The 12,430-nt window shown below is 50.4% G+C and overlaps 1 protein-coding gene across 1 annotated transcript; it reads right to left on the reverse strand.

Annotated features, from left to right (window-relative positions):
• Positions 1-3,024: 3,024 nt before the first annotated feature.
• On the reverse strand, positions 3,025-4,424 carry EJ05DRAFT_479234 (uncharacterized protein). The gene is made up of 8 exons (XM_033744629.1): positions 4,381-4,424; positions 4,238-4,305; positions 4,117-4,183; positions 3,921-4,069; positions 3,772-3,856; positions 3,669-3,721; positions 3,505-3,616; positions 3,025-3,450 (listed from the first exon to the last, which is right to left on the reverse strand). Exons 1-8 carry the CDS (start codon positions 4,395-4,397, stop codon positions 3,144-3,146), a joined length of 858 nt encoding a protein of 285 aa, XP_033597273.1. The 5' UTR covers positions 4,398-4,424; the 3' UTR covers positions 3,025-3,143.
• Positions 4,425-12,430: the final 8,006 nt, after the last annotated feature.

Genomic DNA, 12,430 nt, shown 5'->3' on the forward strand with positions numbered 1-12,430 from the left:
GGTAGAGTGGAGCGAATGTGAAAATACCCCTGAAGTCTGCTCTAAGGCCGACCGTCAGATGTACTCTACTCCACTGTCAAACATGACCCGAAGGGGTGGGCTGTGTTGCAGATCAGGCGGGGCTGCCGCCGAGATTTGGGGTCTGGGACTGAACGATGTGGCCAGGTCCATAGAAGAGCAGTACAGCAGCAGGCTGGAGCTCCAGGACCGAATGTCCCGATCGGGTAACCAGACCCGAAGATATTCTATTGTAGTTTGTAGATGACAGTCGTTTGTTGACTGAGTAGTTGCTATTCATCCGGATATGCAACAGTGGCTTTGGGGAAAATGATGAGCCGGCAACCCCCTCGGGGCCTGCCACCGAGTACTTTGTACGAAAGATGGAAGACGTCTGTTAGATGTCTTCCGGTGTGAACAAACATCAAAGAAGATGAGAAGGGTACACATGAGGTTGAAGTAAGCTTAGCTGTCATGTTATCGTACCTTGGTCGTGTGAACTGGAATTGAAGCTCCTGCGACCCTTAAATGAATCTAGATGGTTCCACATATACAACGGACGGTTGAACCGTGGTAGTCAGCCACAGCCACCTCGACACCGTTGCTGCACATAACCATAACCATTCAACAAGTAAACGATATTATCAGGTTCCTCAGTGAATGGCAGCCGTCCCGAGTACCATGTACGCTGAACCAGTACCTTGTTGTGGCAAGTGAAGAGAGGTTGGTAATGGCTCGGGTGGTGCTGCTATCGGGATCGAGTGTCGGTCCGTTCTTGACGTGCCTCGTGTCAGACACATGTCTTAACACCTCAGACGGACGAGACTTGTGAGTTGATGCAAGTCACTCAAACGTCGAAGGTCTATCGTCGAAGGTTATCGTCAAAAGTCTTCCCTTTGAGGACACGTGTCGCGACCAAGGGGAAGCCTCATAGCCCCAGGAAGCCTCCAACATCTTTGGTGTCTAAGATTGTAATGTACATCGCTGATCGATCTGCGATATGATCCGATGCGTCGCAACGAGCAAAAGTCTCGTGGAATGGCTGAGTCCAATATCTAGCACTTCTTTCACCTCCGAAGGTTTCGTTGCGCAGCGATTGCGTGGCCTCCGCCGAAAGCCGAACAAAGCTCGAGGTTGCTGCTGTGGTCGCGAGGATGTGTGAGATACACTGACGCAAGGAAAACATTATTTCCAGCCCAATATTGACCGACATCTACACCTCTACAGTCTCAACCACAATGGAGTCGTCTTTTGTGCATCATGAGTGCTGTTTGGTTGCTGAAAGAGGTGTGACGATTTCGCCCCGTCATAGGGACCCAAATAATCTCATACAGTAGTATACGGAAAACCCCGCACTACTCTTCCATGGCGAGTCGAAGCTCTAGTAAGACCGTTCTTGAGGTAATCCCTCTCCACAAAAGAGTGTGCTGGTTTGACGTGGCGGCCAAAGGAGTTGGTCGGCCTCGTGGTCTTGACTTTGTGGACATGTCGACAGCTGAGTGTGTTCCTTCGGTTGTAGCGATAGTGTACCAGGATTCGGCATCCCATTAACTTTGCTGACATAGCCACTGTACTGGCCATATAGAGCATGCATCGACGAGAGCACATCCACACCATGTACAGGTGATCATATCTCCCATGATTGGTGAATCAGGAAGATGGCGGATGAGGACTTGGTGTCGGGGTCGGGATACGAGGGTAGGAAGACGACAGGGTGATAAACCGCCCCAACAGCGAACAGTACAGTATATTGAAGTGATAGGGAGGTCTAGGAGGGACTGGATCGGAGTTAGGAGTGAGAAGTGGATTGATGGCTGACGGCTTAGAGTGTTGTGGCTCAGGTGGCTCGATGCATCTTTTCCAAGAGAGGTCGATCGGGCTGTCGGCATTGACGCTAGTGGCTCTGGATTGTGAAACGTCATCGTCCAGCAGTTAAGAGGTATGTCGCTGCAAGCTGGAGGGAGTCCAGATCTAATGCTCGCCAAACTGTAGACCAGGTCTTAGGAGACGCCGAGGGTACGTCGAGTGTTAAGAGGCGTCGCGATGCTGATTCGAAGGACTCGAACGAGCTCAGTGAGTGCCTCTCACAACTGCTCTCGCAGCAGCAGTCCCATGCCAAGCTGCAGTAGAAAAGAGTATGGATGGTGACTGAAGAGTGTGCGCGAAAGAATAAGGAATATGAGCCCGGGACGAAACGCGTTGAGAGAGGCGTGCAGACAGCAGGCTAATGAGGAGAGAGGGAGAGAGAAGAAAGGAGATACAGGAGTAAGGCGTCGCATGCATGCTTAATGCGTACGTAGAGTTTTTGATAGAAAAAGAAACAGGAGAGCCAAGATATCAATGAGATAGAAAGAGGAAGAGAGAGAGAGAGGGCGCATGCGCGCGTTGTACAGCAAACTTTGAAAGAGCGTTGTGAACTGACGTGACGTGACAGGGCGGCGGCGACAAGAACGAGGGGGGGCAGCAACAGCAGCAGCCTGGGGCAACGCTCAGAACTTCATGCTGCAGCCAAGACCGGCTCAAAGTCGGGCCCTGGGCACACGGCACACCAACAGCCAATCAATAGCGAGTGCTGGAGCCCGCAGGTCACATGATCAACAAGCGATGCACCGGTCCGTCCCACGCACATAGCGTTGTTTAGACCTCACCTAAACACTCCGCCACACTTGAAACTGCTGAAACCTCTTATCAACCAACCTACCCTGTTCATAATAATAAAACAGCCAACTATGATCAGCTGCTTATCGTGTGGAGACTGGGGATTGAGGAGCCGATGCAAGTGACCTGCTCCTGTGCCCCCCTCTCCCCGCTGCCCTACCTTATTACTACTACGACAATTACCTGTGCGCGCAGATCTTCTGTGCAAGGGGTTCGTTCTTTCATTCATTCATTCATTCATTCATTCATCCATTCATTCACAGTCCCAAGAGACCTCAGCTGGCAGAGCATGAAGAGCACGAAGAATGTAGCCGTGAGGCGCATGTGAGGAAACACTCGCCCGCTTTCGCGGAGAGTGACATGTGAAAGCGAAAAAAGGGCTTACGCCCACTATAATACCATACAGGAGAATAATAACACCAATAGGCGGCACCAGCTCTACCTACTTAATGGATACAAATCGCTCAGCACTGCTTGATTGACACCTGTCAATAGTAACGCCACATCTGTCGTTGCAGTATGGCTTGCTGGCAGTCTCCAATATCTGTGTTTGTTTGTCGCGCTACCAGGGGGTAATTGTTCGGATTCTCGTATGCCGTCACCGTTTGTGGGACGGTGCACTGGATTGAATCCAATGTGTTGTGATACTGTTGTGTAGCAGGCTGTTGTGGCGAGGTCCACGTATTGCTTGCGTAGATGTTGTCGTCCCTCCTCTCGTCAGACCTGGCGCGTTTCGTCTCTTGCCGTGCTCGGCGGGGCTTCTCGTCGTCGCCATCGTCACGCTCTCTCTTGCGTCTAGACATTGTTAGTCTTATGTCGTCATATGCCATACAAGACTCTTTGACTCACGAAGTTGATCCTCTGGTCTCCTTTCGGAGCCTCAGCTTGACACCCTGGTCTGCAAATGTGCGAGACATGGCCGTCGATTCTTCAAGGCCGGAGTAATCTTTGCTCGCAACGACTGTCCCGAGTAAGCTAATATGTCTTGCATCTTCTGTGTACAGGTAGCATACCCTTGAATGTATTGGAAACGACGTTCTTGACGAAGATGGTGGTGCCTTCGTGTCTGCCTAAGAATTAGCTACTAGTTTCTCGATGTCTAGTGTGATGACTTACGGCTTTGTCTCAAAAACGCTGAATAGCAGACGAAATCTTCCTTGTTTCCTGACAGACATGTCTGCAAAAACGAAGAATGCACTCTCTATCAAAGGTGGACAAGTCAGCTCAGACACACAGAGCTTTGCACACGTCCAAAGGCCACTGACCGTTGTCTCTGTTGTCTTTGAGGCGATTTATAGATGAAACGATGGTCCCCAGTAAGACAGTCACCCCTTTGCTATCCGTGACTGGGTTGAGTGAATGCTCTTCGACCAAGGTTGCCAGGCAATAAAGGTAGGGGCTATGAGTGTAGATCCTGAACAGTGTTAGATTAAAGTATGTGACAGAGTTGACATAACATACTGTTGAGGATCCTTGTCCGTCGGAAGAACCATTTGTACTACTGGCGGGGGATCGATCGGTTTGCGCACTGTGGAGGGAGCAGTTAGCCGGAGTACGTAAAGGGGGAACATAGGTGACCTACTCTTTTCTTTACCTAGCTGGGTTACCAGAGCTTCCCTGGGCTGTTGCACGACGGTGAGTTGGATGGAACTGTTATATTTTACCAGGTCAGTGGGAGAACTCGGCTGGTGATGTTGTGTCTGTGAAGAATCTTGTGGTGTATACCTCTCCAGTTGGTCCATAGGCGGATTTTGAATCGTTATCGTGTCTGCCGAGTAGAGATAAGAGGGCGCGGATGGGTCACTAGGATGCGGAGGATGGATGATGGTATAAGGGGGATACTGATGCTGTGGCGGAGGATCCATATTGAGAGGTAGAAAATAGTGGGTAGTTATGTGATTAGAGAGATGAGACGTGTTGCTGGCTGGCGATGCCTGTTCCTTGCGATCAAGGTGTAGGAGTGTCAATATTATCAAAAGGCTACGAAGAGTTACACGGTCGAAAGTCGCAAGAGCGGGTACAGCGTCCTTTATGCTGTAATCTGACAGGAAGATCCAGAGCCACCAAACTCGCTTTCCAGTCGTCCAGTCCAGTTGTCCGGGCGTCCAGTTACGTGTCTAGCAGTCCGCGTCCTTGCTGAAATGCGATACTATCGCGTAAAATCGTGACGCATTCGCTAAGTCCCAAGTTATCAACGCCGATGCGGTGCGGTACGGTGCGGTGCGGAAGCGGTTCCACCTGCCCCTCCACTGTTTGGCACCAGCAGCGCTGCTGCCCGTGATGTGTTTGTTGGAAGAGACTGTAGAAGTCTACCACGGAGATGTACTTCCAAGCTTGCCCCTCCTCTTTGAACGAAGGTGGTTCAAAACTGCTGTGTCATCCACAGCAGGTACATGAGTAGGAGGCTCAGGGTTCACGCCCTGGGCGTTGGCATTCTACACAAGCGGACTGTCGCGGAAGTGCGCCACCCAAATGGAGTGAATCGAGCTCGATACTCTTCTCGTAATGTGTTTGGAGCTGGTAGTGAATCTGAATAGAATGTTTGAACGGGAATGATATTACTGCGATCGTCGCAAGGTTTGAAAATGGTCAAAGGCCGTTAGACGAGTGAAACAGCGTGTTAGATGCTGAATCAGCGCTCGAGAGCTCAACGAGTCGCTGTCAGGCTCGAGCTGATTGCTATGCAGAAGTTGACACTGCACAGATGGAGCAGAGCAGAGCAGGCGCGAGAGGTGAAAATGGCAACGGCAAGAAGCTCAGAGGTCTAAAGAGCAGCCTCGAGCTTTGAGAAGTAATAGCAATGTACCCCACTAGTGAATAGGTTTTGGAGCTGACTCGACTTGGCAGCGATCCTCGCAGTAGCCAGACGTGTGGCTTGAGCACAAAGGAGAAGCCTGGATTGGATGAGTGAAGGTTCGGAAGCCGGCTAACGGTGAGGAACACGGGGCACTGTAGGAGAAGGCAGATGGTGTCGTCAGGCACTCAGGTCGAGAATGATGTAGGGCGGGAGTCTGTGTGTGTGTGCTTGTCTCTGTGCGTGTGCGTGTGGGTGTGTCTGTGTGTGTGCTTGTTTGCGTGTGTGTGTGTGTGTGTGTGTGGGTGTGTGTGTGTGCTCAAAGGGCGGCTAAGGTAGTGCCCCAAAAAGTGAGAGTCGCTGAAAAATGCTGCCCAGCGAAGGAGAAGTTTGGGTCGAAGTGAACCCTGGCACCCACGAATGTATAAGGAATACGAAAGCCACTCAGCTCTGTGTCTTTCGATTAAAGCTCCGGAGCGATCTGGGAAGAGCCAGAATTGATGATGAGTAGAGGTGATCGTTAAGACCCACAGCGGCACTGCAGTCAGATGAGCGTCTGGAAGGATGTCAACATTGAAGTGAACGAGCCGACCGGGAAAGGGACCGGGCGGAGCAGAGTGGAGTATACGGGCAATATCCGGTAAGAGCAAGTTCGCTATCGTAATGGCATCTGTTATAGCAGGAGTGTTTGCAGATAATAATGACCGAGACTGTTGTTAATTGAAGCTGTTACAGCGAGTACTGCTTTTTTCTGCCCCTTGAGAAGTGAACAGGGTGCAGTAAGTCAGTGCCGGCCCAGTGTTTGGGCAGCGTAGTAGGCTCACAGTGCCAGAATTGGCCAGTGGCAGCGGAGAATTTGGCCTCTGCAGCACCAACCAGCGTTCGCAGCAGACTCTGCTCTAAACACTCTCCACCAAATCTGCCAAATCTGCCAAATCGCGAGGCCTGTCTTCTTCAACTGCCCGTCGTACTATTTGTTGGTAGATCCGGTTCGCTACCAGACTTTGAGCCACCGGCTGTCACGATTCACCACCCCTCTTCGCCCTATGGTCGGGCCTGTCAAATGAAAGCACACCTACTATCTGACTATCACCTGTCAAACTACCCCCGAAGCAGTCGAGTAATCAGCGCTCTAATATCCCCTCTCTTCTCTCGTTCTTGCTGAGTGCTACTGCGATGCTTGGTCGATGCGCGCACTGGAAGACGGATGAATGCTATGATGTGTACCTCTCAATCACCCTTTGCAGCGACTGAATCGACTGCGCAATTGTCTTGTCTTGCTCCTGAAGATCTGCAATGAATATAAGCGCACGTCGTTGTATCCCGACCGAGCGGCGACGCGAATTCGAAATCGCCCTCTCAGCACGCTTGAAAGTAGACGAGCGCGGAGCAATAATGGAGGCAAAGATGGCCGTCAGTGTAGTAGAACTGGCTAGTCTAGCAGACTCGATTATCTCCGATATCAATAATCATTCAAAAGGAAAAGGCTAATGGATGGAATCGGAACATACGCCGGCAGCCAACGTCCGATGAGAGGATAAGAAATCTACGACAACGACCGCCTGGCTAGTGAAGTGCTGAGAAGGGAGATAGTAGAAGAGGAAGAAGACGAAGACGAAGGCGAAGCACAACCCTGCCGCACTTGAAAGCACGAGGGGTTCCCTGACAGGAAGAGGGTTAATCAGTCTTATTACGAGTGTGTGTGTGAGTGCCATGTGCAGCGATATACTGCAGCATGGATGGATGCTTGCACAAGCGTTTCTGCTCCTGGTCTTGCTCCCTCTCCCTCCTCGTCCTCCCTCTCCAACGTCCTCCCCTCACCTTTGAAACCTAAACGTTAGTATGGCGGCATGGCCGTAGGTGGATGCGCTGCGCCCAGTCACAGTACGATGAGCGTGAAGAGGCTAGCAGTAGTAACAGCAAGCAATAGACTCCACCGCGAACTGATATGCAGCACTACTTCTGACTACTGCTGCCAGCCCTGCACGCTTCAGCACCAATCCGGCAGGGATCGCCGCCACTTTAACCTTAACTATGTACAGACGCCCCCCGAGGTTTGTGCCTCTTCAGATGCTTCATTTATCCATCCTTCTTCCATCTTGTATAATATCGAGAGCTTTCAGTCCGCGCTCGCCTCAGCTCTCTGTCATATCCGCCCTTGTCAGAACATGATTGAGAGACGTCGCTATTGCCGACTGTTTTGCGGCCGTAAAGTCCGGCGGGCCACACAGACTCGCCTAGAATTGATCCGTGCTCGTGGCTGGCACTTATCGATTGAGCTTCACCACCACCACCACCATCACCAGCCTCCACTCCTTTTGGTCCGCAAGTCCCGGGGCACTTAGGCCATAATTGCCCAGATACATTGAAAGCGACATCAAGTTTATTGACCGACAATGCTCGATTCTATTCTCAACAATATCCAGAAAGGCGCCATGACGATGCCCACCTTGCCTGCAATGTCAGCCATTGAGCATATCCCAGGGCATTCGGCCAGGTTGAGAGCGAGTCAAGCTTAATTGCTCTATCACGGGAGATGGCCATGATGTTCCACAAACGGCTAGCCACATATTCATGTGTTCACAGCGTGCGCTGTGTTCCACAGACATGCGTCACGAGGGGCAATTCTCCGAGTCGTCAACATCTTCTGCTCTGTCCTCATCAAAGTGCGTGCGGCATCAACGTCTATGAATTCAGTCAGAGTCTCTGGCTTGTCTGGGTGATTCCATGTGGATGTGCAACTTTCGATTGCGAATCTCTCGCAGTTCATTGGGTACAGGACTCGACCCAAAACGTATGACGCCACCACCATTACGACAGCCTTGCAACCACTACGTTAAGACACATCATTCCAACATGGAAAATATCATGCCGCCTTCGACAGAGTAATTGGCGTGGTGTACTTACTACAGCATAAGCCCAAGAGGTCCGGCTTTGCAGGTATTACCCATGGTCAACCATCGTAAGACCCTACGAGGATCAACCCACTCGAAAGATAAACGGATACTTGTAACATTAGAATGTCGCTTTTCGTGAGGACTGCCTCCAGATAGGGACCTGCCTAGCCTAGCCAGGCACAGGATGTACTCGCATACAAGTCCAAATCTCGACAGGAGGAACAGCAGCTGATCTGTCCGTTACCAATTCGAGCCGATGCACATGGAATGATGAATGTATCCGAGCGCTACCAGGATCAGCTGCAGCAGTTCGCCCCTCAGTTTCCTCTGCAAGAATGCAGAATCCTGCAGCCATAAAAACTTCCACCCTCTTTTGGCAGCTTCGTCCCTGCGCCTCAATGGATCTACGCTGAGCCCCACTTCTTCGTTTCAACGTTCAAACACAGCAGCTAAACGTGGCTGTTCCTTTCTTGCACCAGCCACTCATCTATTCCACTCGCTGCATTCTCACGACCATCAAAGCATCAAAACTGGTCCAGTATGTACCTAAATTACTTACGACGCGTCGTCAGCCATGTGGTAGCCTTGCTCTGGTAACACCTGAATTCTGTACTGTGGCAGCATGTGAATCGGCTGCATACGTCGTCCAAGGCCCTCACGAATCATAGTATCTCTAAAGCTCTAGATGTCCCGTGCCTTCGAGACTCTGCTTCCAGGTACTGCGGTATAACCTCGTCTCTGTCCGACTGTTACGCCTCTTTGATTCAGCACCTCATACAACCGCAGTCTTGGCTCTCTTGCATCGTTCAACATTTGCAATAGAATTCGAAAACCACGATATAATTGCTACCTCATGTAGAACGCACACATATTTTAGTGTTGCTCATCCCCAATCTAGGCTAGCGCTCTGAACCCTTCAGCTTCCTCTAACCGGCGACTTCAGGCTGGCCTTGGCCTTAGTGAAAAACGTGCTGCGTCCAGTCTAGGACAGGATACCTCCCGGCAACCCGCGGCTTCTAGAGAGACTGTCCTGGCCAGCAATAATGGCTCAGCCTCCTTAGTACGGGTCGAAAAAGTGCTGTGGCTATCGGATTGAAAATTAAATGTTGATGCGTATTTGCTTGTGTTTGCTTGAAGTCTCCGGTCTCAGCTGCACAATGAGATTTTGTTGTGACAGACGCCATCGCCACTTTTCTGTTGATCTTTCGAAGCTGGATACTACGAAGGCCGATTCAGTCGAATATCCATGGCTCGCCTCACTGCTAATTCGTCTCCACTTGCATAGCTTGGGAATACGAAAAATGCTCAACGCCTTATGACATAGCGCATGGAGCGACGTACCTGGACACATACTACACTAACTTCATAGGCGGACGTACTGCGTTTTCTGTCTACCTACATGAATGACCACTCAAATACCACACTGGTGCATCTGGAGAGTTCGATTGCTGTCGGAGCGGCACTCTTCGGGTCTCCGTCGCCGCTTTTTTTTTCAAATTCGCGTGTCAAAGGAGGTCAGCGCAAAGGTTGCCCAGCCAGTATTGCTCTTCACGAATGAGATTTCCCTGTAAACGAATATTCCTAACTTGCCCGGTCCCGCGCATCTGCGCAACCGTGTTGTGGGCACGTGTGGGTATTGAAAAAATTTAATAACAGCCATAGGGGGGTGCTGGAGTGTGCTGGAGTGTGCTGGTGATATAGGGGCGCTAGAGTACCAAGTCACAGACTCATATGTTGATATCAACAGACCGGGATCAGACCTCACATATCAAGCGTTGCACGACGGCGTTCCTCGAGACTATGCATATCGCGCTATTGGTTTGCATGCGAAGCTGCCGTTGGCTTGGCTAGAGCTCTGTAGCTTTCGGCATGTTCTGGCTCATCTTTTGAAGTTCTGCCGCTAGAGTTCGTGATAGCTTTGAGAGCTTCGAAACACTGGAAGACCGCAGGGCGCACAGTCACCGCGATCGCTCCAAAACCACACAGGATATTCTTCAACGTCCAATATGACTCGCTGCAGCTTAAAGATTTACAATACTAGTGTAAAAAATGTCGCGCACGTTCCACTTCAGAGAAAGAATTCATCGTCTTCCCAGGCGTCTGAGCGCCCGACCAGCACTTTTATTGCTCAAACCCATCTAGAGCCAACCGATCTAGCTTATGAGCATTATCGTCGCCGTCGTACTGTGCGGGTGGACCTGCTCTCTCTCTTTCGCCCCACTCACACTCCACCATGATGCAACCATTTTGAGCCACGCTAGTCTTATACGCACTCTTAAATCGATTATCTACTCCAAATCCAGCCTCGTGATGTCCTGGACCCACATTATGCATCCGAAAGAAACTGAAGTGGTGAGTTGGTCAGCTCGATCGTGAAGGGAAAATATGCATTCGGCAGGCAAGCGCGGATGTCGTGTGGAACTTGGCTCAGTCATCTATATCCATGAACGTGAGTGAGCCTGTGACACACTCATGCGATTTTGCACTGTGGACCTAAATGCCATACCAGACTGCGCGCTGTAATGCGATAGTCTCAACGTCGACACCGATGAGTCCTCGATTCCACTCCGCACCTAAACAAACAAACACCTCACCGCACACCGATCAGCTAGCTCACTGGCCCACTCGAGATCCTTAGCCTTGATTCACCGTTGGGCAGCATTGGAATGAGCTAGCGCATCACAACAATGAATCATCTGTCAGCGAATATTTTGATACATGTGGGAATTGGCTGGTCAGAAGTGAGGAGAAAATATGCCTGACTGTGCGGACGCGGCCGGGATATGATCTGACCCATCTAGGAAAACTGGCTTGTGCACAATACGACTGACCCAGGCAAGACTTCCTTTGACGCTTGAACTATGTAGTACGCGCGTGTGTGGTGTTTCTGTGAGTCCGAGGCTGGTCGTATTGCTATCGCAGTCGAACACGCTCGTAATCACACATTGTCATGGTTCGTCACTGAATGACCAGCTCAAACAGTCGGATTCGTAAATGTACCACAACAAGGAATTCTAATATCTCATCATCGTCATCTCTTCTCCGCTTCATAGTGTTATCGAAGCGTGCTCGACTAGATAACACTTTGCTGTGCTGAACGAAGCCCTTCCTCCATCTCTCCCGCCCTCTCTTACCTACTAACTATGAACTCACTCCACGCACCACGTCATCCACCACTCTCTCTACAACCATCACACATCTGGCATGACCAGCCATCTGCATCCATGCTTTCGAAGTACTGTTATCATTCCCGTCATACATACGACGCATACCAAGTTCGTCGCTAAGTTTCACACCAATGCTCAGAATGCATAAGAAAAAAGATAATTACAATGAGAGGCATGTACGGCATATACCAACAATCCCGCACAGTGAACCTGTTTTCCCATTTTTGTTGGGTCCTTTCAATCCGTACACTGGGCGGATTCTGATATTTTGTTCCTTTTGCACCAAATACCCACCCATGACCACGCCCTGACTGGCTCTAAATCTATAGTTAGGCGGGTGGCGGAATGAGAATGCGCAAAGAAGAAAAAAAAGGTAGTTGGGAATCGTAATGGGTCGTAGCATTATCGTACGCCTTAGGTAAGCGCTGTCATAGCTGCCCTTGGCAGTATAGGGTAAGAGCTGGACTTTGTGAACAGTCTTGTAGATGTTTGGGCTGAGCGCGCTAATGAAAACACCGGTCTGAAGAGAGAGAGTGAAAGAAATCTCATACACTGCTTGTTAAGCGACTTGCCGTTCGTACTTGATACTTGGTACTTATTCAACGACAAGTCGCATATCAGAACTCTGACGTCGCACGTCCGCACCAACCTGCACCAATTTTGCTTTTCCATCGGCGCCGGGTTTGCTTGTATGCTCCCGGATCCTTCGTCTAGTGAGTAATTAGTGGCTTGTGGACTGCTATATGCATGTTTGTATATGGAGGAGATATGGAGGAGAAATTGGCAAATTGGGTTAGTTGTTTGATCTGGGGGGTTTGGGCTTTTGTGTGTGTGTGTGTGTGTGTGTGTGTGTGTGTGTGTGTGTGTGTGTGTGTGTGTGTGTGTGTGTGTGTGTGTGTGTGTGTGTGTGTGTGTGT

The sequence above is a fragment of the Pseudovirgaria hyperparasitica genome (assembly GCF_010093815.1).
Source record: "Pseudovirgaria hyperparasitica strain CBS 121739 unplaced genomic scaffold EJ05scaffold_15, whole genome shotgun sequence".
Taxonomy (NCBI): domain Eukaryota; kingdom Fungi; phylum Ascomycota; class Dothideomycetes; order Acrospermales; family Acrospermaceae; genus Pseudovirgaria; species Pseudovirgaria hyperparasitica.

Excerpts from the sequence above, each read along its gene's own strand:
- EJ05DRAFT_479234 (XM_033744629.1), bottom strand. Across the intron at positions 4,184-4,237 it reads CCAGCTAGGTAAAGAAAAGA|TGCGCAAACCGATCGATCCC; the intron begins GTAGGTCACCTA and ends CTCCCTCCACAG. Across the intron at positions 3,451-3,504 it reads GAGACCAGAGGATCAACTTC|ACGCAAGAGAGAGCGTGACG; the intron begins GTGAGTCAAAGA and ends AACAATGTCTAG.